The sequence below is a fragment of the Periophthalmus magnuspinnatus genome, chromosome 18 (genome assembly GCF_009829125.3).
Source record: "Periophthalmus magnuspinnatus isolate fPerMag1 chromosome 18, fPerMag1.2.pri, whole genome shotgun sequence".
Lineage (NCBI taxonomy): Eukaryota > Metazoa > Chordata > Actinopteri > Gobiiformes > Gobiidae > Periophthalmus > Periophthalmus magnuspinnatus.
Window position 1 is genome coordinate 17,578,137 of NC_047143.1, and position 27,805 is coordinate 17,605,941.

General features: G+C 37.7%; 1 protein-coding gene across 1 annotated transcript in view; it reads left to right on the forward strand.

The window, feature by feature from the left end:
* Positions 1–27,805, forward strand: part of sorcs2 (sortilin-related VPS10 domain containing receptor 2) — a 381,090-nt gene that overhangs the window by 333,811 nt on the left and 19,474 nt on the right. The window contains exons 7-13 of the mRNA XM_055229165.1: positions 2,584–2,702; positions 5,880–5,969; positions 17,164–17,343; positions 20,085–20,231; positions 23,340–23,442; positions 25,449–25,525; positions 25,598–25,689. Coding sequence (XP_055085140.1) covers positions 2,584–2,702; positions 5,880–5,969; positions 17,164–17,343; positions 20,085–20,231; positions 23,340–23,442; positions 25,449–25,525; positions 25,598–25,689 — 808 coding nt within the window. The remainder of the gene's footprint in view (positions 1–2,583; positions 2,703–5,879; positions 5,970–17,163; positions 17,344–20,084; positions 20,232–23,339; positions 23,443–25,448; positions 25,526–25,597; positions 25,690–27,805) is intronic.

The following is a 27,805-nucleotide window of genomic DNA, read 5'->3' on the forward strand; positions in this document are numbered from 1 at the left end:
AGCCTTGAATGATTAAAATTTCAGTATTCTCCTACCCACTATTCGTACCCAATCTGACTCAGAAAAGTGTTCAGAAAAGAAAAAAAAATCCATAAGAATGTGCTACTTGCAACAATGAAATACCATGGTCTGTCAGTTCAGCACTTTTTTAGCAAGAAGGCAATAGACCCGTTGGATAAGTTCTCTTATTTTGTTTTATTAATACAAGAAATAAAGCTTACTAAACTCCATATGAAGCAGAAATCACCAAGCATTGGATTGTTCACCCACTAATAGGGAACGTGAGCAGTACGAGAGGAACTGCAGGTTCAGACATTTGGTGCATGTGCTTGGCTGAGGAGCCAATGGGGCGACGCTACCATCTGTGGGATTATGACTCAACGGCTCTAAATCAGAATCCCCCCAAAACGTGATGACACTGTAGTGCTGTGGATCGGACTATTAGCACAGGAACTCCACAGGGCTGTGTACATTCTCCCCTGCTCTTCTCCCTGTACACCAACTGCTGCACCTCCAGCCTCTGTCAAACTTGGATGGCGATGAGTCTGCCTACAGGAGGGAGGTGGACCGGCTGGTGTCCTGGTGCAGCAGCAACAACATGGAGCTTAACACCCAGAAGACAGTGGAGATGATCGTGGAGTTCAAGAAAGTCACAGCCCCTCTGCCTCCCCTCACCCTGACAGACTCCCCCATCACCACAGTGGACTCTTTCCGCTTCCTGGGCACCTGCATCACCCAGGATCTCAAGTGGGAGCCGAACATCATCTCTCTCACCTTGCCTCAAGTGGAGGAGTTCGGGTATCTCCTGGTTTTGTTCACGAGTGAGGGAAGGATGGAGCGTGAGATTGATAGGCGGATCGGTGCAGTATCTGCAGTGATGGTAGACCATTGTGGTAGAGAAGGAGCTGAGTTGAAAGGCAAAGCTGTCAATTTACCGGTCAATCTATGTTCCTACCCTCACCTATGGTAATGACCTTTGGGTAATGACCGAAAGAACAAGATCACGGATAGAAACGGTCAAAATGATTTTCCTCCGCAGGGTGGCTGGGCGCTCCCTTAAAGACAGGGTGAGGTGCTCAGTCACAAGGGAGAAGCTCGGAGTAGAGGAGCCAGTTGAGGTGGCTTGGGCAGGTGGCTAGGGAGGTGTTCCGGGCACGTCCCACCCGGAGGAGGCACCGGGGAAGATCCAGGACATGCTGGAGGGACTATGTCGCTCGACTGGCCTGGGAACGCCTCGGGATCCTCCTGGAATAGCTAGAGGAAGGGTTTGTGGAGGGGAAGTCTGGGCCTCCCTGTTGAAACTGCTGCCTCCGCAACCCAGCCCCAGCGTAAGAAAATGGATGGATGGATGGATGGATGGATAAATTCCATACTTCATGAGAACCATTTGGATGATTTCAGCTCTGGAAATGCTAGTTTGTACTAAACTAAAGGTAAAATGTAGTGTTAAATTAAACAGTTATGACTACATGACATCACAAAGTGGAACTGTGCATTTTGAGCTTTAGAGATGTACACGGACTAATAACAAAGGATTACTCAAACGTGTGAATGAAACAAAACACAACTCAAGTTAAGTTTTTAATGAAGTAACAACATTATAACATGGCTTAAAGCCCACATGAATCCTTTTTGTGCAACATACTGACCTTTAATTAGTTTCTAATATATTAGACTGGGACTTAGATACAGGATAGTGTTTGCTTTATTTTATTTTAACCTATACTGTATTTAATGCTCCCATATTTAGCATGCTTTAGCTTTCCTACAATTTCTCCCCAATCATTTCCCCCAGTTGATTGGATTTTCAAGCTTTAATTTACTTTTTTTTTTTAGAACTATTTCCTCTAAGTCTGATGCTACAACACTGGAGGGACCATAGCCTACGGGAGTCTATAAAACATGTTCACTCAAAGGTCACTCAAAGTCCATAGCACTCTCTGTCACCTCCTGGGAGATCTCTGTATACTGTCTGCTGATGCTGTATTCAGGAGAGATTGGACATGGGAGTACTCTCTGTGGTCCTCTGTCACCTCTGTATACTGTCTGCTGATGCTGCTTTCACAGGAAATGGGATATGGGAGTTCTTTGTTGACTCACTCCTAACTTTGAGGATTAGCGGCCCACACATCCATGGTATTGGACCAGTATTGTGTAACCTTTCTGTCTACATCGTTTCACCTCTGCCCCTAAACATATTGGCTGGCATCTATTTTTATTGCATATCTTGTTTTGTAATAAATAGGCTACATTTTAAAGATGTGCTATGTAACCTTTCTGGTGGGGTGGTGTGCTACCTGCTATTCTTTTGGAGATGTTTTTGCTTTACCTAGAATGTTTCACAGTATGGCATTATACATATCTATCTTGTCATATATTCACATGTTATTGCAAAAAACCTTTCCACAGATCTGATCTATAACTTGGCCTGAAGGCAACTCCTGCTTGTTTCCATGGTGATACATATATTTAAAGGCTATAGCAATGCCGGAAAAGTTACATAGTGCATTTTAAATTTAAAAACATCCAATATCTATCAAACCTTAACACCTTAACATCTTCTTGTGTTTTTTGTCCCCGTAGGGTACCTGTACGTGACCTGTCTGATCCAGAACTGCTCAGACAAAATGGTGACCGCTCAGTTTTTGGGGAAAATCGACCACAACTCACTCCTGGTGCAGGACAGCTACATCTTTGTCAAGGTGAGCATCAACTGCAGCGCTAAGCTAATCATGCTCAAACTGCATTCAAACTGCTCATGTTTGGCTGATCCACCGCTTTCACAAAAACTGAATTGTGTAGTATTTTCTCTATATTTCCACAACATGAACATATACAAATTTTAAATCTACAAAGCTAGAAAAAGTTTGCATTGTAAGATTTAGCATAGCCCGCTCTAGCAACTATTGCTCTGATTGGTTAGTACTGGACACTCGGTGCACATTTTTGACGTCACATGCTGAGAGGCGCTAACCCGGATTGAGGAAGTAATGTTGGAAGAGAAAGTTACTTTTGGGTCCATGGACGAATGACCACAGGCCATTGAAAACAACATGACACCATCTTGAGTTCGCCTTCCAGATTTTCTTATACTTCCATGGGCAGACCGCATGGCTTTTTAGTTGATGAATTAGCATTAGGTTAAAAGTACCACAAATGATGGATAGTTGAGATGGTTTTGGCAACTGACAACTGTGTTTAATGCCAAAGTGGGGTCGTTTCAGCCAATTAATTTTGTATAGGTTAACATAAGCTAAAATGGACACTAAAGGATACACTGGCTGCAAAAGCTAAGGATATTTTAATTTTTATTTCATTCTTTATTGTTTTTTGTTTTAAATTTGTGTTTGTTAGTTGTTGGTTTTTTTTGTATGTTGGTATTTTCTTCACATAAAAATATCCAGAACAAATTATGTATAACTTTTCATTATTTATGTAATTTATCATTTTTACTTTCAGCAGTATCCTTTTGTTTTGTCTCCTTCCTGGGAAATATGGTGCCAATTGTCAGCTGCCTACATACTTTTTCATTTTAACAGGCTTACATTTCATGAATATAGCCTATATTTCTGTTATGACACAGCAGATAATAACTTAGCTGTCCATGTAGGGGCCTATAATGTCTCAAATAACTCACGTAGCCTATTAGGAATTTTCTTCTGTGAAAATCAGCTCATTAGTGGAGAGAGAATTCAGAGCTTGTGTCTGCAGCCTCCATCATGGTCTTCATTTTACCCATAACATGACTGCATTATTCATATAGAACCAGTCTATGTGTCCAGAGGTATGTCAGTATATAATTAGATTGTTCACACTGTGTGAGTTAGCTTAATGTAATTCTCCTGTCAATTTTGCTTTTTTTTTTTTTTTAAATCGCACATCCAAAAATATCTGGGAACCTTTATCCATTGATTAACATGTGCTATGTATCTCAGTTGGTAGAGTATTCGTCCACTGATCCCCAGGTTGGCTGTGCAATTCCAGCTCCTACAGATGACTGTTGTTGTGGTGTCCTTGGGCAAGACACTTACCCCCTCGCCCCCAGTATCTGCGTACACTGGTGTATGAATGTGTGTGTGAATGGGTGAGTGGTTCCTTGATTGAAGTGCTTTGAGTGCCTTGAACAGACATGGGCCAACTATGGCCCCTCTGTCAAATTTTAGAATCCATTGTGGCCTGTGTGTCAAAAAGTTTGCCCACCCCTGGCCTAGAAGGTAAAAATTGCTATATAAATGTGACTATATATTTACCATTCTACGTTTAAAAACATGTTCCATACCTTATCACAAATAAAGTGGTGTTAAACCGTGATTTCAAAAGTATTGTACTGTAGATTGTTGTTGCAATACAAAAGTACATATGCTAAATTTACTTTTAATCTTTAACTATGTCATAACATTGTTCACTTCCATTCTTTGATGAATCCTGTTTAGAAAGTCTGTTCTGTCTATGCATTCAAAAACAGGTGATATTGAATTTCCCAGAATTGTTACATCACAGGTAGTCCGGACGTCTCCTGCATTGGTTTTAAGTCCATAAATCACTGTCAGACTTGTTCCAAGCTTTTCAGTCAGAGAAGGTAGTTGTTGTTTATTTCTTCAATAGTAATTCCTTCTGCTGTCAATAATTCTCAGTACAGGGACTGCATCTGTAGAAACAAGTCGTCCGTTGTATTCCGTTGTATAAAGATAGTTATTATTTAAAGTTCTAAAACATGAGATGCCCAAGCAAAAGTAATATTCTTTATACCTACCCACTGACAACATACACACATAGTCACAACTTATTCTACCAACTCATATTGTTAGATGCACTATTTTATATTTATGCTAGCTTTTGTAAACATATATTGCAGGCTACTCATCACATTCTAAAAAGTGCTGTCAAAATGTCTTTATAGAAATATGGCCTGTCAGATAGAACTCTCTTATTCTTTTGAAAATATAGTGCTGCCTTCAGGGACCTCCGTTACATCAAACCCTCTCATCTTTTTTTTCATCTACCTTTTTTCAGCGCTAAAACTGCTGCTATCTGTCTACTGCCTTGAATCACATCTCCATCTTCTCGCTGACTTAACAGATCTGAACAGCTGAAAGGTCTCCATAGAAGTCTAGGAATAGCTGCAAGTTCCCCATTAAAACGCAATGAAATAACATGGAATTCTGAGATCCGAAGTGGTGACAGGAGTGCGCTGTGGGAGGATGAGAGTGTTGGGAGATTTGAGCGGCGTGATTGGCTGTCAGTTTCGGAGCTTGCGTCTGATTGGCTGTCACTCACTATGCATAAGGTCTTCGTGACTCAGGCTTTTTACCCAGAGTTCTGTTCACTAGGAGAAAGGATGCGTTAGATTTATTCACAGCTGAGTTTTGACCTTTGCGGAGTGCAGTGAGTCAGAGGCAGATGGTGAAGTGCCCTTAATGCCACCAGAGGGAAAGTGCATACACCCAAGAACACTTTATTTGAAATGGACTTGTCAAAAATGCCATTCTGCAACTTTTTTGGTCTGGTCTGGCTGCAAACTTGTGTTGTGTACAGTGGATATTATTTAATGTTAATGTTTTGGAGCTTTTAGACACATTGTTTCCTCGTCCAAAACATACTTGGAGTTGTATTTAGCTTAACCTCTTATTTGTATTCACACTGGCTTCATAAATCTTAAATCCTGCCCCTCTGAGCACTCACAAAACACTATAATTTCTAATTTCCCAAGATTGTTACATCACAGGTAAAAGTCCAGTGGTCTCCTGCACTGCCCAGTCCATAAATCATAGCTAGATTTTTTTCTAAGCATTTCTGTTGTCAAATCACATTCAATATAACATCACAAAATACCCTCTTCACTTTTTCTATTTAATATTTTTTGGGTGTTTTCTTCCCAGGTGACCACAGGGAATCGCACCAAGCACTACGTCTCATATCGGCGCAATGAGTTTGTCCAGATGAGGTTTCCTAAGTATGCTCTGCCAAAGGTAAGTCAGCTTTTAACAGTGGACTGTGCCTAAGTTTGTACTCCAATATCTAGTTGTTAATTATATGAATTTCATATGAATTTTCAGCCTGTTACATTTACTGAAATGAGAGGGAAAAAAGTCTAAAAAGTAAATGCAAAATCTCCCTTAAATTAAATTAAACCCACAAAATCTTTTACACCACATCTATCAAATATTCATCAGCATTGACCTAGCAGTGACAGCCCTCCTCTCTAGTGTAGAGCAGAACCTTCCTCTCAGTGGCACAGTGACCCGGGGGCCTGTTTGAGCGTGACACCAGCCTGAGTGCTATCGAGCCACACCAATTGATTTGCAGCTCCTCATGTATTTTTCAGGTTCAGAGCAAGAAAGACGCTGTTAAGACGATCAGAGACATTGACAAGTGTCTGCAAGTGTCAATGTGTTTGGAGTGGGGTTCTGGTGGAGTGGTGCTTACAAGGATCTCTGCACTTTAGGTACTCTAGGTACACAAACGTCAATAGTATAAGGGATTACACATATATACACAGGAACAATATGGTGGCAAAATGGTTAGCAATGCTAGCTAAGATTGCGACAACGATAGGATTGCACAATTATCATTATCACAATACTTGTTTTTATTTTATTTTTACTTTTTGTTGAAATATTCCATCGTAGGTAATGCTTAAGTAGACAGTAGTTCAGTTGGTTGAGTGCTTGTCCACTGATCCAAATATTGGTGGTTTGAATCCCGCTCTCGACATAAACATCATTGGTAGAGCGGTCAGGTCCACTGTCCCACAGTGGATTCCAGCTCCCACAAACAAATGCTATTATTGTGTCCTTGGACAAGACACTTAACCCCTTGTCCCCAGTGTCTGTGTACACTGGTGTGTGAATGTGTGTGTGAGTGGGTGAGTGGTTCCTTGATGTAAAGCGAGTATCATGTAGATCAGGGGTGCCCAAACTTTTTCCACCGAGGGCCATATCTTGAAAAATATTCGACACGGAGGGACAGTGGTCAATACAATGGATAATTCAGATGGTGCATTTAACATATTTTTGACTTCATACTTTAAATAAGGCTTGAAATATTAACATTTGGCCTGTTTGACAATGCAACGTGATGTTATTTAGGTTATATTGGTAGGATTACTCAAATTTGCCATAAAAAGTAATGATTATGATCAATTGGGCCATTTCAGGTGAAGGTTTGAGGGCCAATAAAAATTGGTCTGAGGGCCGCATTTGGCCCCCGGGCCGTAGTTTGGACACCCCTGATGTAGATGGAAAAGCACTATATAAAAAATTTGACCATTTACCTATTGCTTTGACAGGAATGTGCCACACTATGGCATTAAACTTATTCAACTGCAAGTGTCTCCAAAAACTTTGTCTATATCTTGCCCTGATGACGGCATCTGCTGTTTCCATGGAAATATTATTAGCTTTATGTTATACTGTGAAACATTAGACAAATATACCCATATACAAGCAGGTGATAGATCTTCTATTCAGAAAAGTCACACTGTGCATCTTTAAAATTAAAATGTGTTATGATTTTTTCAGTCCTAATTTTCATGAATCACATTTCAGAACAAATTTGTACAGATCTTAACTACAGTTAGTTGTTCTTAGGCAGAATTAGACAGGTATTTTTGTTCTTTGTGGAGGGAATTATGCTACTTCAGAAAATACAGCCTTTGTGATTTGCTAATTGTGTCCATTCAATTTGTGATTATGATTTGATGGCGATTAATCTTGCAGCCTTAATAAAGGATCACAGCGTTACAAGGTAAAGGCAAAGACCATATAAAGAAGTGGACTAAGCGAGTGAGACGTCACTCATAGAATTCGGCTCTAGTCAAATAAAGCTTGTCGAGGCTAGCAGTTACAGGGGCGAATTTGGTGTCGAGTTCCATATCTGGAAGTATGACCATAAGTATTATAGCAACTAAAGAGCCAATCTAAAGTGAGGCTGATGAAGGAAACGCCACTTTTCGTCCCCACACCTCAGCTTTAGTACGAAGCAGGGCTTAGCAACAGTGTCAATCAAACCTGTTGCTGACATGGTCGTGATCCCAGGGAAAGAAGACCTCTGATTCGTCTGTTGTTCATGTTCATATCTTGATTTACAGACACGATAGCGAAATAAAAATGCCAGGATCATATAAAGAGGTTTAATACAAATATTTTAAGACCAAAAGGATGAGGCTCACTGCAGCAGTTACAGAGAAAGGGGTGACAATTTTTCAATGTAAAGTGAATTGGAGCCAGAGTTAATGGAACCGGAAGTGCACCCATGATCACTACCTAATTGGCTAGCAGGTTAGCTATGTCCATTTATATATACAGTCTATGGGTAAAGGCCTTATACATTGAGGTAATTATACCTAGACAAACAGCTATATTTTCTGTGCTCCCAACTCCTGTGACTATTTCAAATCACTTACTGATCCTTTTTTGTTTTAGCTAACCTGTCGTGTCTATTTGTGTTTAGATACAGTGCGCCCCAGTACCTCCTCTCTCTGACACATGTCCTTGTACTTGGGTGAGCAGATAGGTCACCAGCACTACATGCTTTTAGTCACATACTGCCACATACTGCCACACAGAAGAGACAGAAACGGGGATAGAGAGATGAGAAAGAGAGAAGGAGGAGAGATGTTTTCACGATTGAATAATTTAGGCAGGATGAAATATGCAGAGGCCATCAAACAGACTGCAGCCGGGGTCCTGGGAGAGCTGACCTGGGTTTAATGGATTAAGCACACGTAAACATAAGGGCACAAGCATACGTGAAGAGAAGGGGGGTATTTTTAGCATATCTGTCACCAAAGAAGACAGAAAAATGTCTATACGTGAGTCAGCACCAGTATTGCTGGGTTCCCGGTGACATCACAACATTCTATATGGAAATAGTTCATCCAGATTGGGGACAGATAAAAGTAATCATGTTCTGCTGAATTTTGTTGGAATAAAGTGAGTTTTTTGGGTCTAAGTTCAACAAACCACCAATAGATTATAATATGAAATAAATGCTACACTATGGTGGTTTGGTCACAATACATGCTAGGTTCTGTGCTCGCTTTGAGACTATACTGTATGTCTCTCTCTACTCTTCATTTCCATTGCACACTGCTCAGTGCTGTGTTCATTTCAGTCTACAAACCAAAATATATGAAATATTGTAAAATCAACCTGGTTTGCAACATAGTAGTTTCCATTGCTTGAAACCTGATAAATTAACCATTTTCTTCTGGTCACCGCAGAACCTTCTACTACGTTTAAACACTGTACATAAATATTCAAATGATAATGTTGTTTTGAACTCAATATAGCACACTAAAGGTGTACTATGTCACTTTTTTGGCGGAGGGCCACGGAGATGAATGGGTGGCAGAAATATTCCACAGTGTTACATTAAAGTTATCTATCGCCAAGCAGTTTATACCACCAGACCAAGTTACAGGTCAGATCTGTGGAGAGAAGAATGTATATTTCATCAATGTATAGTTTTAGCAATGCAGACACCTGCAATTGACTACAAGAACTACTTTAAAAATGGGTTTATTTTACTTCTATGGGCTATTAACTACTAACACATAGCATATTTAGGTCACCATATTAGCTTTTATTGTTTTGAAAATGCTATATTCACCGAAAACAACATATTAACATGTTTTATAAGATTCATTTTTGATGCTTACAGGCATGTTTTTGATAATGGAACAACAGTATAACATGGTATAAAGCTAAAAAAAATCATAATCCCCCTCTTTAATGCCTTCCTGTGGAACATTCTTGGCAAAGTAATAGCATCTCCATGGAAACAAGCACATGCCACGTACTCCAGAAAAGTTACATATTGCCCCTTTAACTTACCAAAGTCCGTTCTTATTATAATTTAATAAGCCACTTAGCCAACAGTTGATATAACAAAAGTACTTCATTACATGTCCAATCCGTGTACATCATTAAAGTGGCCTTATCAGCTTGTCCCAGGACGTAAACAGCGTAATGTCTACACTTGATTACATTTAATAATCTGTAACCAAAATCTTATCTGTGCTGCGGTAGTTGAAAATATATCTGCGATGAAAGCCCATGTTAAATAGAGGAGGGCTAAGTGTGTTGAGTGAATGAGGAAGCTTGATTTGATTGGGATTGATTCATGTCTGTGGATTATGGTGCAGTTATGAATATGACTTACGAGTGTAGAGAGCGAGGCGATAGAGAGAGAGCATACACCAGAAAAGTTGCATAGTGCCCCTTTAAAATACAATAAAGCAATATTAACACACTGAATGAAACAATACAAACTACCAATCTGTAACAGCTAATTGTACAAAAGCGTTTAATTGTCAGAGAATCAGGAAGTGCCATGGATCTATTATGAAATCTGGCTAGGATATTGTTAGTTTAAACCTCATTCCATTGATACTACAGCAAAAAAAAAAAAAAAAAAAAAAAATCCCCTCATGCCCAGAAAGCATTTTTAACATTAAGCGCAATGTAAACAGGGCGCCTACAGCATTCAAAAAGTTTGGATTTTGTGGCGATTTTTGCCTATTTTCAGATCATAAACTTTTCCTCAGTTTAAAATCCTGCAGTTGTCTTAAAAATAGCTTTTTAATCATTAGCTTTGGCTCGCTCTGCTCTGCTTTAGCTACTCTTGCTCTTCTTGGTCAGAGTGGTCACTTGGTACGCATGGCTTGGGAAGTACGCTGTTTGCATCCTAGTTGTTGTACTATTACGGTAAAATTCCTTTCTGTACTTCTATAAAATTCTGAAAAGAGCTTATAAATTCATCACGGCGAAGGATGCTAGGAAATATTTAGGAAAGTGAGGAATAACTTTGGACATCTGCAAACTGTTTAAAATGCAGTAGGTCTATTTTTCACTTTTTTGAGAGAGTAAAAATCAGGTACAGCGCCTTTAAGTGAACAAGAAAGCTCTTGACTTGATGAGTGATTCATGTCCCCGGGTTATGGCGCAGTTATGAATATGATTCATGACTGTGGAGAGAAAGAGACAAAGAGAGGGGAACAGATTGAGAGAGAGACTGATTCAACAAATTCAACACCACATTCCGTATAATTATCACTGATAGTACCATTGCTATTTGGGCTTGGCAGGATAATAGGGTAATTGTGTTGCATTTAGTGACTCATAAAATGGGTCGGATAAATAAACACTACTTTCAAAATGATAATTGTTTGCCTCCATAGACTTTTTTTTTACGATTTTGGAATGTGCAAAATAAGCCCATTGTGGAATACTGTTTATTATGAAGGAATTATGAAAGCTGTTAGAGAACAGGTTCATAAAAATAATTATGGACAATTGATGCACTTGTCTAAATATTTTTTTCCACATTTTTATTATGAAGAGCTGCATATTAGACTTTTTTTTTTTTTACTTAAATTTGGTTAAATACAAAAGGCTAACTGCTAACTTGAGTTGAGATGTGTCTGGTGAAGGTGCATGCACTAGCCACCTAATGATGTCATAAAGTGGAAAAAGCTTTTTCAGTTCTGACAACATGCATATGCAATCACTCATTCATGGCTTATTGAAACAAAATTAAAATTCACATATCCTAGTATTGTAACATGGATAGTAGTAATAAGTGGGTTTGGCATAATATTGCACCTTTAAACAACTTAATGAGCTCTACCTGTTTTTTTCTCCTTATGTATCTGAGCAAAATTTGTCTTGCCCTAGTACAGACAGATTGTATAAGCAGCTTTTGAGGTCAAAATACGTCTGCTGTGTACTGTCTGGATCTAAACTCTCTTATTGTCTGATAATCAGGAAGTGCACATTAGCATGCTAGTTGCTAATAGTTAGCTAGTTAGCTTTACCCATATAGTAAAACTCTGTACTGGTCTCTGAGAGCCATGAAAAGTACTTCTAAACTCATCATGGTGAATAATTAGGATGTTTGGAATGCATAATGCACGTGATGAATAATTTTGGACCTCTGCAACTTGTGTAACATTAACAAATTCTGTTTTTCACATTTTTAAGAGAGTAACAATCAGGTACAGCGGCTTCTGAGCCAAACATAAGAATCCATCCAGTGGCCTATAGCTGACATGTAGAGTAGCACATGTATGGTATAGAGCATGTTTTGGTTGTCCTCAGAGAGTATCTCATTTCTCCTCTCAGCATTTTGGTCATGTGGTGCAGAACATACATTACATTAAAAAGTAACATAAGCCTCATGCCTATAAGTAGCACATCTGCACAAAGTTTGCTCTCCATATTACTACTTCTGATGCTTTCTGTTTTGGACTTGATAGCAAAATTTTTAAGTTAAATGGTGCAATATTTAACATTTTTATATTAATTGATTATTTGTATACAACATACACTGCATATCTTAATAAGACATACATCGAGGAAACAAGGAGGGCTTTCAGTACACGGAAAATAGGAACATGGGACAGGAAAGAATGTGACAAGGAAAACAGTGAAGGTGTGCACACAAGCAACAAAACATAAAGCAGAACAGGAGCAACTTAAATCGGCCATTTCAGGCCATTGTAAAAGAGAGAACCACATTATGAACTGGGACGTAGCAAACATCATTGGGACAGAGGACAACAAACATTGTCGTTAGATTAAGGAGGCAATAGATATACGGAAACGTGCCCACGGGATTTAAAACTCTCACACAACTGGGATACTGTCCTGAAGAAGTCGGACTACTAATGGCACTGTCATCCTGCCTCCACCGGTAGGAAGACATTGCCAAAACCTGTTAAAATCAGCTGATCATTCATGATACAACGAAATCACATGACACATGACTACTCTGAAGAAGACCGCTAGTGAGCAATCTAAACTGTTACGTATGAAAACAAACTAAACCTTGGTCTAAAAAACAAACCTTTTAAAATAAATGAACAGAAGACCAGATGAACCTCATTGGACTATTTTTGGTAGGGCTGCATGGTATGAGAAAAAGATGCAATATTTGATAACTATGTTTTTGTATTGCGATAACATTATTTACTTCTCAAACTTTGCCAAAATTAAAACCAGTACATTTAGTAATGTAGCCTTTTGTCCATTTTACTTTCTAAAAACAGTACACTTCCGTAAAACAAGGAACTTTGTGTTGTTGCAATATATTTATTTTATTGCGATATCAGTTATTGCATCAGCTAATATCGATATATTGCATTATTGATATATTGTACAACTCCAATTTCTGAGATAGGGTCACCATTAGCTTGTCGATGCATTTTTTTTCTTTGCCTGAAATGTTCCACAGTATGGCATTAAACTGATCCATCTTCCATCTATCCAATTGCATATGTTTTTATTGCACAAATTAACTGAAAACTTAACTTAAGCATGCTCCTTTTTTGTGCTAACTGCTACATAAAATAAAACCACTAACTGCTGGTACTTTCCATTTAACCAGGCTTTTAATATTGACCTTGTGACTGAGCAGTTGTCAGTTGCCAAAATCTCTTGAATAGCCTGTAATGTGGCTAATGCTAATCTAATTCCTCCCTGAATATGTATTGGACCATTCTGTAGCAGTATCCCTCCTCCTCTTTTACTTATATGGTGTTTTCCTTGACATCTTGCTGACTTGCTCAACCGCTTTCCTGAATTCTTGTGGCATCTATTTGACTTTCCGCCCTTATTTTCAACATATTGGCTCCGATATTATTCCATGCATGCTGTTTTGGGTCAGGGCCCGTGTGCGGATGTTAGTGTAGAGATAGGGGGCATATTCGTCCCCAGCAGAGGGCCTCTTCTCTGAGGTAGCGTCGTGGCCTTGCTGCCCTGACACTGATGGATGGAGGTGTTTATGTTGTAGACCACAGACAGACAGAGGCTCCGGCCTGATATGTGTCCCTATTTTACCTTATGGAGACCAGCGCCGAGGCCGTGTCTGCAATAATGTATGAGGGAGAAAGTGGACTTGTACTGAAAAAGCTTGTTTAGAGTTAGAACAGCGCTGTAATTAAAGAAGACATATTGTGCTTGTGTCTGCTATAGAGTTGTAATCTATGACCCCCCTGGATCATTATGTTAGAATTTAGACATTTTAAATTGCAATATTCATCTAAAACAACTTAATAAAAGAAACAAGTCCGCTGATTTATATGTTTGAAAATTGCTGTGCCCAGTGGGAGCTGACGTTGCGGTAAACGTCATCTCAACAAAAAGCTGACACCTTCGATGGATAGCTGCACATTGCACTAACAAGTAGCGAATCTTTTTTTCCTCATTTGTACAAAAATATCTACGTGATGCTGCCAAATCCTGCACGTATCACCAATTAAGAAAATTAAATTGGAGAACGAAGTAAGTACAGAGCAGTGGGCATATGCCTGTGGCAGTGAAAACAGGGGTTGATTGGCAATATGGTGTCTTGAAAATAAGCGATAAAAGATTGTTTAAACAAGTACAAGTCACTCCAAATATAACTTGAGGGTAAATGAGAAGAGGAAACAACTACATCATGGTTAAAAGCATAATAGGTTTGCTTTAAAGATACATTATGTAACTTTGAGGGTTTGACTCTTGGTTCTCCTCATGAAGATGTTACTGCTTTGCCTGAAGTGTTCCACAGTATGCATTAAGTTTTGTTATTTCCATGGAGAGAAGTAATGAAGCCAAGGCAAGCCTGCTCATTGTAAGAATGCATGTTTTTAGGGTATTTTTGAGCAATAAAAACCCCTTAGTGCACGGATTTAAAGGTGCTGGTATCTTAAAACCAACCAAAATAGCACTAGTTAATTTACGGTTTGCAGTCGTCCAAAGTTATTCCTCACTTATCTTTTGCATTTTGAGCATCCTATTTATTCATCGTAATGAGTTTATAAGCATTTATAACAACCAGTGAGGACTTTTGGCATGACGGTAAAGCTAACAATAACTAGTATGTTAAGGCACACTTCCTGATTATTGGACAGTAAAAGCACTTAGATAAGATGCAGACAGTACACAGCGGACAGAGAAATTTTGCTCAAATACATAGGAAAAAAGTCAAGTACAGAAACTTTAAAGATGCACTACAGTGGTCACTCATTTATCGCGGGGGTTATGTTCCAAAAATAACCCACAATAGGCGAAATCCGCAAAGTAGTCAGCTTTATTTTTTACAATTATTATATATGTTTTAGGTCTGTAAAACCCTTCACCACACACTTTATACACTTTTCTCAGGTAGGCATTTTCTCACATTTTTCTCTTGTTTAATTAATTAATAGTGTCATGCCGATAGAACATTTATGTAAATTTGGTGGGCTGAACGCATTCACTGTGCTGTGCGGGAAACGTGGCACGGGGGACATCAATTGACGGTGGTCTGCAGTCCCTTGGCCGGTCGGGACACAGAGCATAGTAAAAAAAGTGTTTTGTATTGCTCAAAAATACCTTTTTACAGTTACTACAGGTGCCTCTCCTCAGATCTGACCATTAACTTGGCCTAATGGGGCTACCCACTTGAAAATATGTGTGCTGTTATACTGGGGAAAATCTCAGACAAGGCAATAACGTTTCCATGGAGAAAAGCCACCAGAAAAGTTACATATTGTACCTTTAATCAATAAGTTCAACTGGCCTTATCAAATTAGGATAGTTTTAAGTTGTGATTCCAGGATGTAAGTTTTAGCTTGGATCTGTTGTTGAGGCAGTGAATTGGCATTGGCAATACAACTATGATAATCAAAAAGGACTTTAAAAGCAGATATTTCAGATAGAATAAAAAATAAAAACTTGACATAACTCCCGTCAGATACAAGCAGTTCATTTAGTCGTGGTTGTTTTCCAAAGCGAATGTTGTACTTTGGGTGATTGGAGGCACAGTTCCTCCTCCAAATGTGATGTAAATGTAATCAGGCTGATACAGAGAGTGCTGAGTCGCACAGCACCACGAGCGAGGGAGACGTGTGTGTGTGAGCACCATATAAGAGCACTGAGGAGAAGTGATAACACCATTCCAGACAGTCACTGAATTAGGGAAGTTTTAGTCCCAAATCTTTTTAACTTTCTATCTGAAGTGTGGGTATAGTGTAATATAAACTGGGGTTTTTTAGCTGGTTACTTATAGATTTTAAAGATTTAGAGAAATTTTATAGACTTTTAAACAGTGACATTTAAAACAAAAATTGCCCAATTTATTCCTCCAAAGTCCAGATGCTTTTACTGACAGAGGATTGGCTGTGGATCTCACCATTCAAAATACCCAAGTTGATCATTGACGATTATAAAGGTTTGAACTTTGATATCGATTATAATGTCACTGATTGCCCTAATCTGTAGCTCTATAAACCCTATGGACACTGATGTTAGAGAAGAAGATGGCAAAGGTGAGGTGGTTGAGGGTTCTACTGCTGCAGTGGAGATGATGATGAGGAGGAGGTTGAAGGAGTACTGTGCTGTATCACGTAGTATACATTTACACTGCTGTGAGTACTGAATAATCATAATAAACTGCAGTTTGTTGTCAGGTGTGGTAAGAATGATGGATGTAAGGTAAGATTATGGATGTAATCTGGAATCTTACTAGCCCAGGAAAGTTGTAGAATCGGAGGGGTTCAAAAAATAAAAGAAAACTTTTGTGAGCTCTCACCTTTAAATAGACCACATCATCGCCAGATAGCAACTCTCCAGGACAGACAACAGGCAACAACCACAGTGCAACAAAAAACCCAGGATATAGTATGACCTAAAAAACTAAGCCCCAGACATAGGTAAATTTAGCTGTAGGAAAATTACTACAGAATTTAATATTGCACAGTGTTATTTTAGCATTGGCAGTTCTTTTTAATATAATTCCATGGCTATGTAACATTAAAAACATCCTTCCCCAAGCAGCACTTAACAGAGTCCAAATCAGGGTGATGGTGTTCACCTGGCCTGCACTGATAAGGACGCCCCTCCAAATCAGTGCCTCCGCCAATCACCTGATGAGGGTGTGGTTTACAGCTCCCTCACAGGCAATATTACATACTTTTGCCTATTCAACATATCAGGATCAAATATTTAAATTTAAACTTTACTCATTTTGAAACACACTTTGCTAATACTTCAACTGTACTCCAGTTGGTTGATCCTTTTTTATATATAGAGACAAATATCAATTATCGATGACAACAACAAGTATCGACTAAAAAAATCCATATAGATGATCCATATTATCATGAAAACACTTAACTCATTGTCCCTCTCACTGCAGGACGTCCAGATCGTGAGCACGGATGAGAACCAGGTGTTCTTGGCTCTGCAGGAGTGGTACCAGACAGATACATACAACCTGTACCAGTCTGACCCACAAGGGGTTTACTATTCCCTGGTCCTGGAGAACGTCCGCAGCACCCAGCAACCCGAGGAGAGCACCCTCATCGACATACTGGAGGTGAGCTCCCAACATTGCTAAAAATAGGTTGTGTGTATATATATATATATATATATATATATATATATATATATATATATATATATATATATATATATATATATATATATATATATATATATATATGTATATATTTATTTTATTTTTTTTCATTTACCAAATGAAAACATTTGAATCATATGTGTATCAATAGGTCGCCTGTGCTAATTAAAGTGTAGTTATTATAAAGTTGTGCCAAAATAAATAAATAAATGTAATCGTCCTTCTGGAATGAAGGTTGTGCACTTCATTATTTTAAAGGGTCAGAATTGGTATAAAAGATTATTTATACTGGCCATAATTTATTTTAAAAAAGATAATTTTGTTTCTCTTTTTTGGAAAATTTTTGCCCGTGGAGATTATGTTCCGCTCAAATTCACTTTCATTTCAATTTTGCCGTATAGATTTGGCATTGTTGCTTTGATAGTGCAGAGCTAGCTTTTTGCCAACGGCAGGTGTAGATAAACAACACTTTCCCTTGTCCTACAAAAATTATTTTCCTAAACACACAGAGTCACAAACAGTTTATTCAAAAGGAGAATAAGGGTAATTTATTTATTTTGTGAAAGGACATATAGTCCGCAAATAAAGGGATACCTTATATCCCTGCCCTCTCTAAGTTTTCAGAAAACTACAACAACTAAACAGGTGTTTTGATATTGTTTATAGTTTCTTAGTTACACTGGCTCCTCATCTTCAGCAGACCTTTTGACATGTAAGAAACAGTGGCGGCACCAGAGGGGAGGTTCGAGGGGATCGTAGTCTCCCCTAGAATAGCTAGTACACCCTCATAGCTCCCCCAAAGATTTTTGCCCACTTTCATAGCACATCCAATCTCAACTGAAAAAAAAAAAAAATCACATGGCAATGTAGAGTTCAAATATATAGCTCCTCCAACCAAAAATGTCTGGCACTGCCCCTGGTAATACAAGTTAAGACATAATAGATTTGCAATTATTGGTGTATAGCTACATATTCAACCCAGAATGTCTTGATTAGATGTTTTAAGGGACTAGCTGACTATTTGAGTAGAAGTTAGCGTTACATGTTCTTCTTGTGTTACCGAATTCATGTTTTCAGACTTAACGCAAACAAGTTTTAACACTGAGGACATATTCTACATATCCACTTATAAAACCCAAATAGCTGCTTAGGTAGCTATGAGGCCAGGTGAAATTGGTTTAGAGTGGATTGCATTTTCCTTATTCTGAGCTAGTAGTAGGCTTAATAATTCATGCTCATGCCAAATTATGTATTGCAGAGGCATATGTACAGAATTGCATAAGGAATTCGGCTTCTACACTTCTTCTTCAGGCCTTGACAAAACTTTCAGTGGGAAATCAAAATGAAATCCTAAGCCTGTTGCATATTACACTGAATACTTATTTTTAGATTAGATAAATGCACCCCAAAAAATTCAGATATTATAAAATTCAAATATTTATATTTATTTATATTGGAATGGAGATGTCATTGCTTTGCCTGGAATGTTCCGCAGTTTACCATTTAACGCATTTATCTCCATTTAGCCAAGCATTCATGTTTTTCAAGGTATTTTTGAGCAATAAAAATTCAAGGTAGAACAGTTTAATGCCTTACTGTGGAACATTTCAGGCAGAGCAATAACTTCCTCATGGAGATGAGCAGGTTTCGGACTAGTAGAGTCAACATTAAATTTGTTCAGAGGACCTAGATGGAGGATTGAAAAAGTCCACATCGAAAGAAACAATACAATTGACTCTGAATGTTTAGTCTACCGAGTTGGTATATATTGTTAGAAAATAAAGAAATCCTGATGCAATTTTTGAATGCTATTTCACAACCCAGTCTTATCTCCTCAGTATGAATAGGCTCAGTGCACAACAATGAATAGCTAGCTCACTGTTAGGTAACATCAGGTAGTCTTTACTTTTCATTTTAATTGGATTTTTGTTTTATAATTTATGTTTTAATAAAAGTTAGCATTAGCTTTGAGACACCGTGAGCTAGCCAGTGCGCTGCTGTACACAGAGCCTACTGCGACAATCGATATGGACATGCTCCACAAATATAGTTGGAAATATTGACTCAGATACAGGTGTGTTTTGAAGCGAACAATATTGAGACATGTGTTACATAAGAAAACAAGCAGGGGGTTGGAGGAATCATGGCCGCCTTTTTTAAAGGTCTGTCTTCTTCACGTACTACTCGGGGCTAGTGCCGTGGAGTGTTATCGATTTGAGTGAATTAAAGTTTAACAGCCCGCAGTTTCTGTGCTAGTGCTTACTTTTGACCCGCTCAAATGATGCATAGCTCCAAAACACGAGGCATTGTGGGTAGAAATATACTCCCGGTGGATCCCAGGAGCAGACACTCAATCAATGTGTAGTATATAAAGCTCACTCGACAGTTTGCTCACTCTAGTCTATAGTGTCTACCTAGAAGGTTCCACAGAATGGCATTAAAGTGATCTATTTTCCATGTATTCAATTGTAGGTGTTTTGATTGCTAAAAAATGCAATACAGATAAAATGTGAATACTTACTTGGAGCTGAGTAAGATTACATACCGGTAGTATACCTTTAAATGCACATTCAAGACATCATTACTCAGTTGGAGCAAAATTGTCATTTAAAGTATCCTAGATTTTGTCTTAATATATTGTATTTATTGCATTATATTCCTAACCCTAAAATCGTGTGTTTTGTTTTGTCTTTCTCTAGGTGAAAGGGGTCAAAGGTGTGTTTCTGGCCAATCAGAAGCTCAACGGGAAAGTCACTACGGTTATCACTTACAACAAGGGCAGGGACTGGGAGCACCTGATGCCCCCTGCCACCGACATGAATGGGAAGAGCCTCACCTGCAAAGCGGTGAGAAATACACATAAGATACAAGGACTTGCAAAACAGACAGGGAATGCATTTCATTTTCAAATGATTTATACCCAGGCCCAGGCAGTTTTTGAGTTTTAGTCATTTTTTTCTGGGAATAATAAGTATGTTCTGATCGGAAATGTGGCAATAAAGGGTGCGTACAGGTTTATACACATACCATAGCAAAATTGGGACTACTTTGGGTCAAAACCTGGATTAAAGCAGGCCTACATCAAAATATAAGCATTTAGGTAATAAATATTCACTAAATTCAAAAAAGGAGGTTGAATGTTAATAGAATAGTGTCGCTAAAGCCAACTGCTTTTCAGCATAATATGTCAACAAGTAATGACGTTGTGTCCTTAGGCAAGGCACTTCATCCACATTATCTGGTATGAATGAGGTGTGTATGTGCTTGTGTGTGTGTGTGACTGTTGGTGGTCGGAGGAGCTGATGGTGCAGATTAACAGCCACGCTTCTGTCGGTCTACCCCAGGGCAGCTGTGGCTCTGTAAATTGTCTTTGAGTTTCCAGATAAATCAGATTATTATTATTATTATTATTATTATTATTATTATTATTATTATTATTATTATTATGACTTTGCCTAACCTGTCTAAAGATACACTATGTAATTTTGTGCACCTACATAGTGCACCTTTAACACGTTCAACTGTTTTAGCAATGCAATTTCAGTTTTCGCATACCAAAAATAATGTGGTGATTAGAAAATTCTTATGAAACCATCTTCTGTATTATATTAAATTTTCCCTAGTTCTCAGTAAAAGCGAGATTGAATTTTGAGATTTGATTTTCCTCTTTCCGAGGCTATGGTTGGTATGCTTCATCACTGCTGTCAGAGTGGCTATACATCACCAATCACCCAGATGCCATCCCCTCCTGTCTCTACCATCACTCACTCTAAACAGACACTTCAGATATTTCACATATTTGACCTTCTCCAACATTCTGTGTCTGAGCAAAACAAACAAGTTACTAATAATAACCTTGGGTCTATAAGAAAGGCTCTGTGCAGGCTAACATATCCTTGCTAGTTTCTCCTAATAATGATGTGATTTGAATATGCAATGGGCAGACCAATAAAAATAATTTCTCCTGTAAGATTAAATATAAACTACTTAGAGCAGCTAGTTTGAAATATTATTTTTATTTTTGCATTATAGCTTCTCTACGTTTTAACGTCCACTCTGCTACTTTTCTAGTGGACAGTCCACTACCTGCTTGTCTTCATGGAAATGCTATTGCTTTGCTTAAATGTCCCACAGTATGGCATTACACGCAAGCCCACAAGTCAGTGGCACCATCAAGCCAAGTTAGTGTTCAGATCTGTGGAGAGGGAACCTATTTCACCGTAAGAATGTATGTTCAAGGGATCTTTAAGCAATAAAAACACTTGTAATTGAAAATGCCAAGTAGATGAGTTTAATTCCATACTGTGGAACATTTTAGACACAGCAATAACATCTCTATGGAGACAAGATAGTATCAAATTCCCTATCAGAAAAGTTACATAGGGCAGCTTTAAGCTTCAAAGTTTTAAATAAACATATTGGTATTAGTATTGGATTGTGATAGTGGTCTTATACCTGCTAAGTAATGCCAAATATACAAAGGTAATAATTATTTTAGACTTCAAACATATTGTCTGCATTTCTAAATCCTGTATTTTATTTGAAGTGCATGAGTCTCCATTACATTCTCTTTTAATGGCCAGTTTGAGTATACTTAAAGTAGGGCTTTGCCAAAAATTGAAAATCAAGCTCAATATAGGGGAAAAATCTTGATTTAATTTATTTTTTCCCCCATATCACTCATCCCTAATTTCAAGTATCACTTAGCACCCATTAGAAAGCATTGCACTCAGCTGTCTCTCACTTCTACCACAATTCAACATCAATTATGCGCATAGGATATAACTGAGAAGTGAAATTAAATAAAGGTTAATTACACATATTCGAAAATCTACTTGGTACTAGTTTTGCTATTTTATTAAAGGTACGCTGAGTAACTTTGTTGATAAAAGGTCCACCACCTGCTTCTTTTAAATAGATTGCCTTTGTACAGCACTTTGGGTGTTTTTACATGTGCTTTATAAACACATTTGACTTGACTTGACTGAAAGGATGTTATTGCTTTGCTGAGAAGGTGCAGGAGAAGGTGAAGTGTTGGAATGGCAAGCAAATGTTAGGGACAAGCAGGTGAAGCCACTAGTCACAAGTCATATCTGTGGAGAGGTGACCCACACATGTTATTTTGAGTTCTGAAAACAAAGACAGCTGTGGATGAATACGTGCAAAATAGATACGTGTTATGCCATACTGTGGAACATTCCAGCCAAAGCAAAAACATTTCCATGGAGACAAGTCAAACGCCGGACCCTACACCAGAAAAGGTGCAAAAGCTGCCTACTGTATATCTTCTTAAAGCTTTTTAATCCATGAAAAAAAAAAATTAAATTCCCAGTTTTGTGACGTAAGAGGTAGAAATCTGAAGGTCTTCTGTGTTGTCCATAAACCATATCTGAGCGTTTCTGCTGCCAAATCATATTCATTAATTGCACAGTTCTGTTAGCACAGGGGTGTCAAACAAATTTTCACCGGGGGCCACATTAGCAAAATAGCTAACTACTACTAATCTAACTACTTTTTTAACTTGTTAATTAACTGTTTCTGTATTTATTACTTGTTCAAGTTACAAATATTGCGTACGCATTAGCCTAGATGTAAAAATGTAGCTGTATAACTGCGTATCTCCTGATAAAATTACATTTTAATACCATCATACCTTTGAGTTTACCCTGTCGAGGGCCACATGAAATGATATGGAGGGCCGCATTTGGCCTCCGGGCCTTGAGTTTGACATATGTGTGTTAGCATGTTGGAAAAAACCTGAAGATTGCTATTATTTAAGTTCTAAAACATGAAATGCCAATGCAAAATTACTCAAGAGCATGATTAAAGGCTAATAACAATACAAATAATGCATAATATTTGTTCTTTAAATTTCAGACGGCCCCATATATCCAGTCAATAACTAAACATTTCCTCTCAACTAACTTCTTCCTTCTGTTTTTCTCTTTTTGCAGCCTGACTGTCACCTACACTTGCACCTGCGCTGGGCAGATAACCCCTATGTGTCTGGTACAGTGCACACCAAAGACTCCGCCCCCGGCCTCATCATGGGAGCAGGTCAGTAACTACAACTACAGGAGCTGAGAAGGGACAATTCTATTATCGAGAGGCACTGCTACAGCCCGGTCAGTCAAGCTCGAGGGGACGGTGGACCAAAAGCACTTTATTTATTGAACTATTTGCTGTGCTTGTTTTGGAACCAGTGGAAGTGAAGTAAAGTGACCCAGGTTGAGAGAGCAGACTTCACACATACTGATCTGGGAAACCAAACTTTTCTATAGAAATTGAGGGGTAGCTCAAAAGGTTAGTGCAATGCCAGTAAAGTCTATACAACAAACTGGCCAAGTCAACTGAGACAACACCAGAGGAGAAGTCGACCTATACTTTTTTTTATTTAGCAATATAGCTTTCAAATAATTTAGGTGCGCAGCAAATGCTAAAAAACTTGCTGATTTTTACCACCTTAAAAACATGAAAAACAGATCTAGTTTATTGTAACTTGTTTGCAGCAGTCCAAAGTTTGTCATTACTGTACTTATGCATTCCCAACATCCTAATCATTCACTGCGATGGGTTTATTAGCACTTTGCAAAACTTTCATAGGCCAGACTGGAGTTTTGGTGTATGATAGCAGTGCACTTCCTAGTTCTTGGATGATAAAACTGTTTGCAAACAGCACACAGCGGTCTCATTTTGTACTGGGACAAATCAAATTGTACTTTATTAAATTTTATATTATTGAAAAAGGTAAGGTTTTTGGTAAGGAAAATTTTGCACATATTATGGGGAAAACATGCACTCTACACCTAGTCCAGGAATCAAACCTAGAACCTTCATGTTGAGAGGCAGGAGTGGTAACCACTGTGCCACCACACCATTTCTGCAAGCTATATGCCTCTTTTAAAACACAGATAATTTCAGCCAATTAAAAAACTAACTGTCTTTGTGCAGTCAAAATAAAATGACAACTGGCAGTTGTATTACAGGGTTATCATAGTTTAGCATTGAAAACAAAATTATAGTGTGAAGTTGGACTAGCCATTTTCCTCACTGCCTTTTACAAACTTTGTAATTTGTCCCACATAATCAAGGACAACAAGTTCTCTATAACTTCACAACATTTCAATTACAGAGTTTAAAATCAAGCACTGATTGTTTGACCTTCATACTGTCAACAGCAGACAATTTCATTTTATAAAGTGAGGTTTTCAATCGAACCACATGCTGAAATGGAAAGTTAAAGCAATCTAAAGTAATGCAGAAATGTTAACCTTGGGGACTTGTGGTTGCTGTTTGATCTACAACATGGAAACATGCATATGCTGATTCAGATTTTGTTGATTTTCAGGTTACTTAATTTGTGGGGTAGTGGTGTGGTGTTGCACATGTAGTTGTGGTTGTTTTCTGAATGTCTGTACCCTCTTTCTCTCATTTCACACTACAGCTGTTCTGTTAAATAAAGCCTTTGGGACAGAAAACAATAATCTGATTTAGTTTATTCTAATTATGTAGATTTTAATTTTTATTCTGATTTTAATTATGATTTTTGCGATTTTAGTGGTTCTGATTTGGATGATTTTAACTTAATTGATTCTGATTTTGGTGATTCTGACTTTGTTCATTCAGATATTTTATGATTTAGATTTTACTTGTTTTGATTTTGTTGATGTTGCTGCTGATTTTTACTTTTTTATTTTGTTTAATATTTTGGGGATTCTGATTTGGATTGACTTTGCTGAATCTGATTTAGCTCAGATTTGATTATTTTTTTGTTATTATTTTGATTTCAGAGATTTTTTTTTATTTTGTTGATGTTGCTGCTGTTGCTGTTTTTATTTATTTTATTTATTCTATTATTATTATTATTATTATTATTATTATTATTATTATTATTATTATTATTATTATTATTATTATTATTATTATTATTATTATTATTATTATTATTATTATATTTTGATGATTTTGGTGATTTTTATTTTGACATTACTGATTCAGATTTTTGTTGATTCTGACTTCTGTTGAATGTGACTGATTCTTACTTTGTTGAAATGTTGTTTTAGGGAATCTGGGTTCCAAACTGGTGGAGTACAAGGAGGACATGTACATCACCTCGGACTGTGGCAAAACATGGAGACAGGTGAGTTCTTAAATTATATGACACGAACTCCAATTACAAAAATTTTCCAATAACTTTGCAATGCCTCCATAGGTGTTCGAAGAGGAACATCACATCCTGTATTTGGATCATGGAGGAGTCATTGTGGCCATCAAAGACACATCGATACCACTCAAGATTCTCAAGTAAGAACATTCCATTTGATTTAATTTGTTATTCTTTTCCATAAAGTCCTTTTGTTTTCCCTCCTAATTTAGGTATACACATGTGCTATAGGTGTATATAGACTTTATTATTTCATGAACCATAACTATGAACCAGGGACTGGAACGGCACTTTACGGCTATAATATAATATGAAAAACAACTTACTATCCACTAAACATCAAACAAGTTAGTCATGAAGAATATGGAAACAGTGGCACAGTGGGTTAAGCAGTTAATCAGACAGTTGATGATCCAAACACTGTGCTTACTATTGTGTCCCTGGGCTGCAAGATGAATCACAGTTGAATTGAAATTGCAATTTTAATTCCACAATTAGACTGCAATTGTTTTATGTCTTTGCAATCTATTGGTGGAAGAAGCACTCAATTTTGTTACTTGAGTTTTGTTTTTTGATTTTTTTGCTCCAGTATCTGTACTTTTACTTAAATAAAAGTAAAAGTATCACATGAAAAAAATCTACTTAAGTGTGTTAAAGTACTTGTTTAAAATGTTCTTTAAAATTAAAAAGTAAAAATATTTCTAGCAAATTTTGAGGTCTTATAAGGCTTCAAGGCTGGTGATTTTGATAAAGATGTGTGCTGAGTTTTGTTTGTTTTTCCAGCTGTTTTTATTTGTATATTTGCTCAGACTATGAAATGAATCTTTAATATAAATGTTAAAAATAATCCCCTCAGCCTTTTCAGCAGATCAACAATAATGAAAAATACTTTTACTTTTCTGTCCAATTAAAAACTGTAGTGGAGTAGAAAGTATAGATACCTACTCTCAAATGTAGTGAAGTAAAAGTATCCACTTTAAAATCTACTTAAGTAAAGTACAGAAACCTCAAAATTTAAATTACAGTACAGTACTTTACTACTTTTACTTCATTACATTCCACCGCTCTTGCAAAACCATAAAATACCCAGTCTGATTATCTTAAAAAAAACAACTTTCTCACTCTGTAGTTTAGCCTTCTACAATCACATTCTGATTCTTGTATTACTTTAGCAGTTCATATTTCAGTTTTCTCCCTAATGTAAATTCTTCTGGACAGAATTCAACTATTAAATCTAATTGCAAGTGCAGCGTTAAGAAAAATCACAATGAGATATTTTGCCAAAATGTCTCAGTCATTCTCAATCCTTCCAGCGCAATAAACTTCTCCAGTCGGTATGTGGCAAACCAACCAGCTTATTCTAAATGTCCTATTGATTGAATTCTTAAAGTTTGAACGCTATAATTACATTCCCATTAATATACTTTATAACTGTCCTTCAGTGTATCATAAGCCTTCGTATCACTGCCCTTCACCAGACCCCCCCCCCATTCTGTGTGATCCTATCTGCCCTGCTCGCCAAACGCAGCCGCACATAATGAGAGGAGCCCAGATAAGAAAGACATTCATCAGACCGTCAAATCAAACGACCTTTCCGACAGGGCGCCATCTGTCTGTGCGGAGGGTCGTCCTTCACAGCCCCCCCCCCCCCCTTTTCCTCTCCCGCCTCCCCTAAATCAATAAGTGGCCCCGTAGAGCAGCCTAGTAGAGTTCCGAGGTGGAATAAGCAGACGTTTTGGGTAGTTATATAATGATCGTAATTAGATTTGGGAGTGCTCTTTAAGACTGCGCTTTTTCAAAGTTCAATTCGGTTAAAGGGGATTAGGAGAGAGATGCACAAAGGAGAAAACATTGCCAACAGCCCAAACAACTTTTATTTGTCTGTGTCGCGAATAATATATGAAACTAATGAAACTAAATTACTTCAGAAACTATTAGGTCTTTTGATTTGTAATGGTAAAAATGAATGACAATTGTGGATGGTAGGTCAACTAACAACCTATTTTCAGTATTTTTGTTAATGGTACTTTTTTTTCAGTTGCTATTTTTATATTTATTTTATGTATTTATTTGTTTTGTTTTGTTTGTTTTGTTTTGTTTTTGGGTTTTTTTGTATTTAATTTATTTGGGGCGACAGTACTCACCCCTACATGCACTTTTTGTAGTTTTTTTGCTATGAGTGGGCTTGTAACTTGGCCGTCTCCAAGGAGATAGGTGAGCCTCTAATGCCATATTGTGGAACATCCTAGTCAGTAC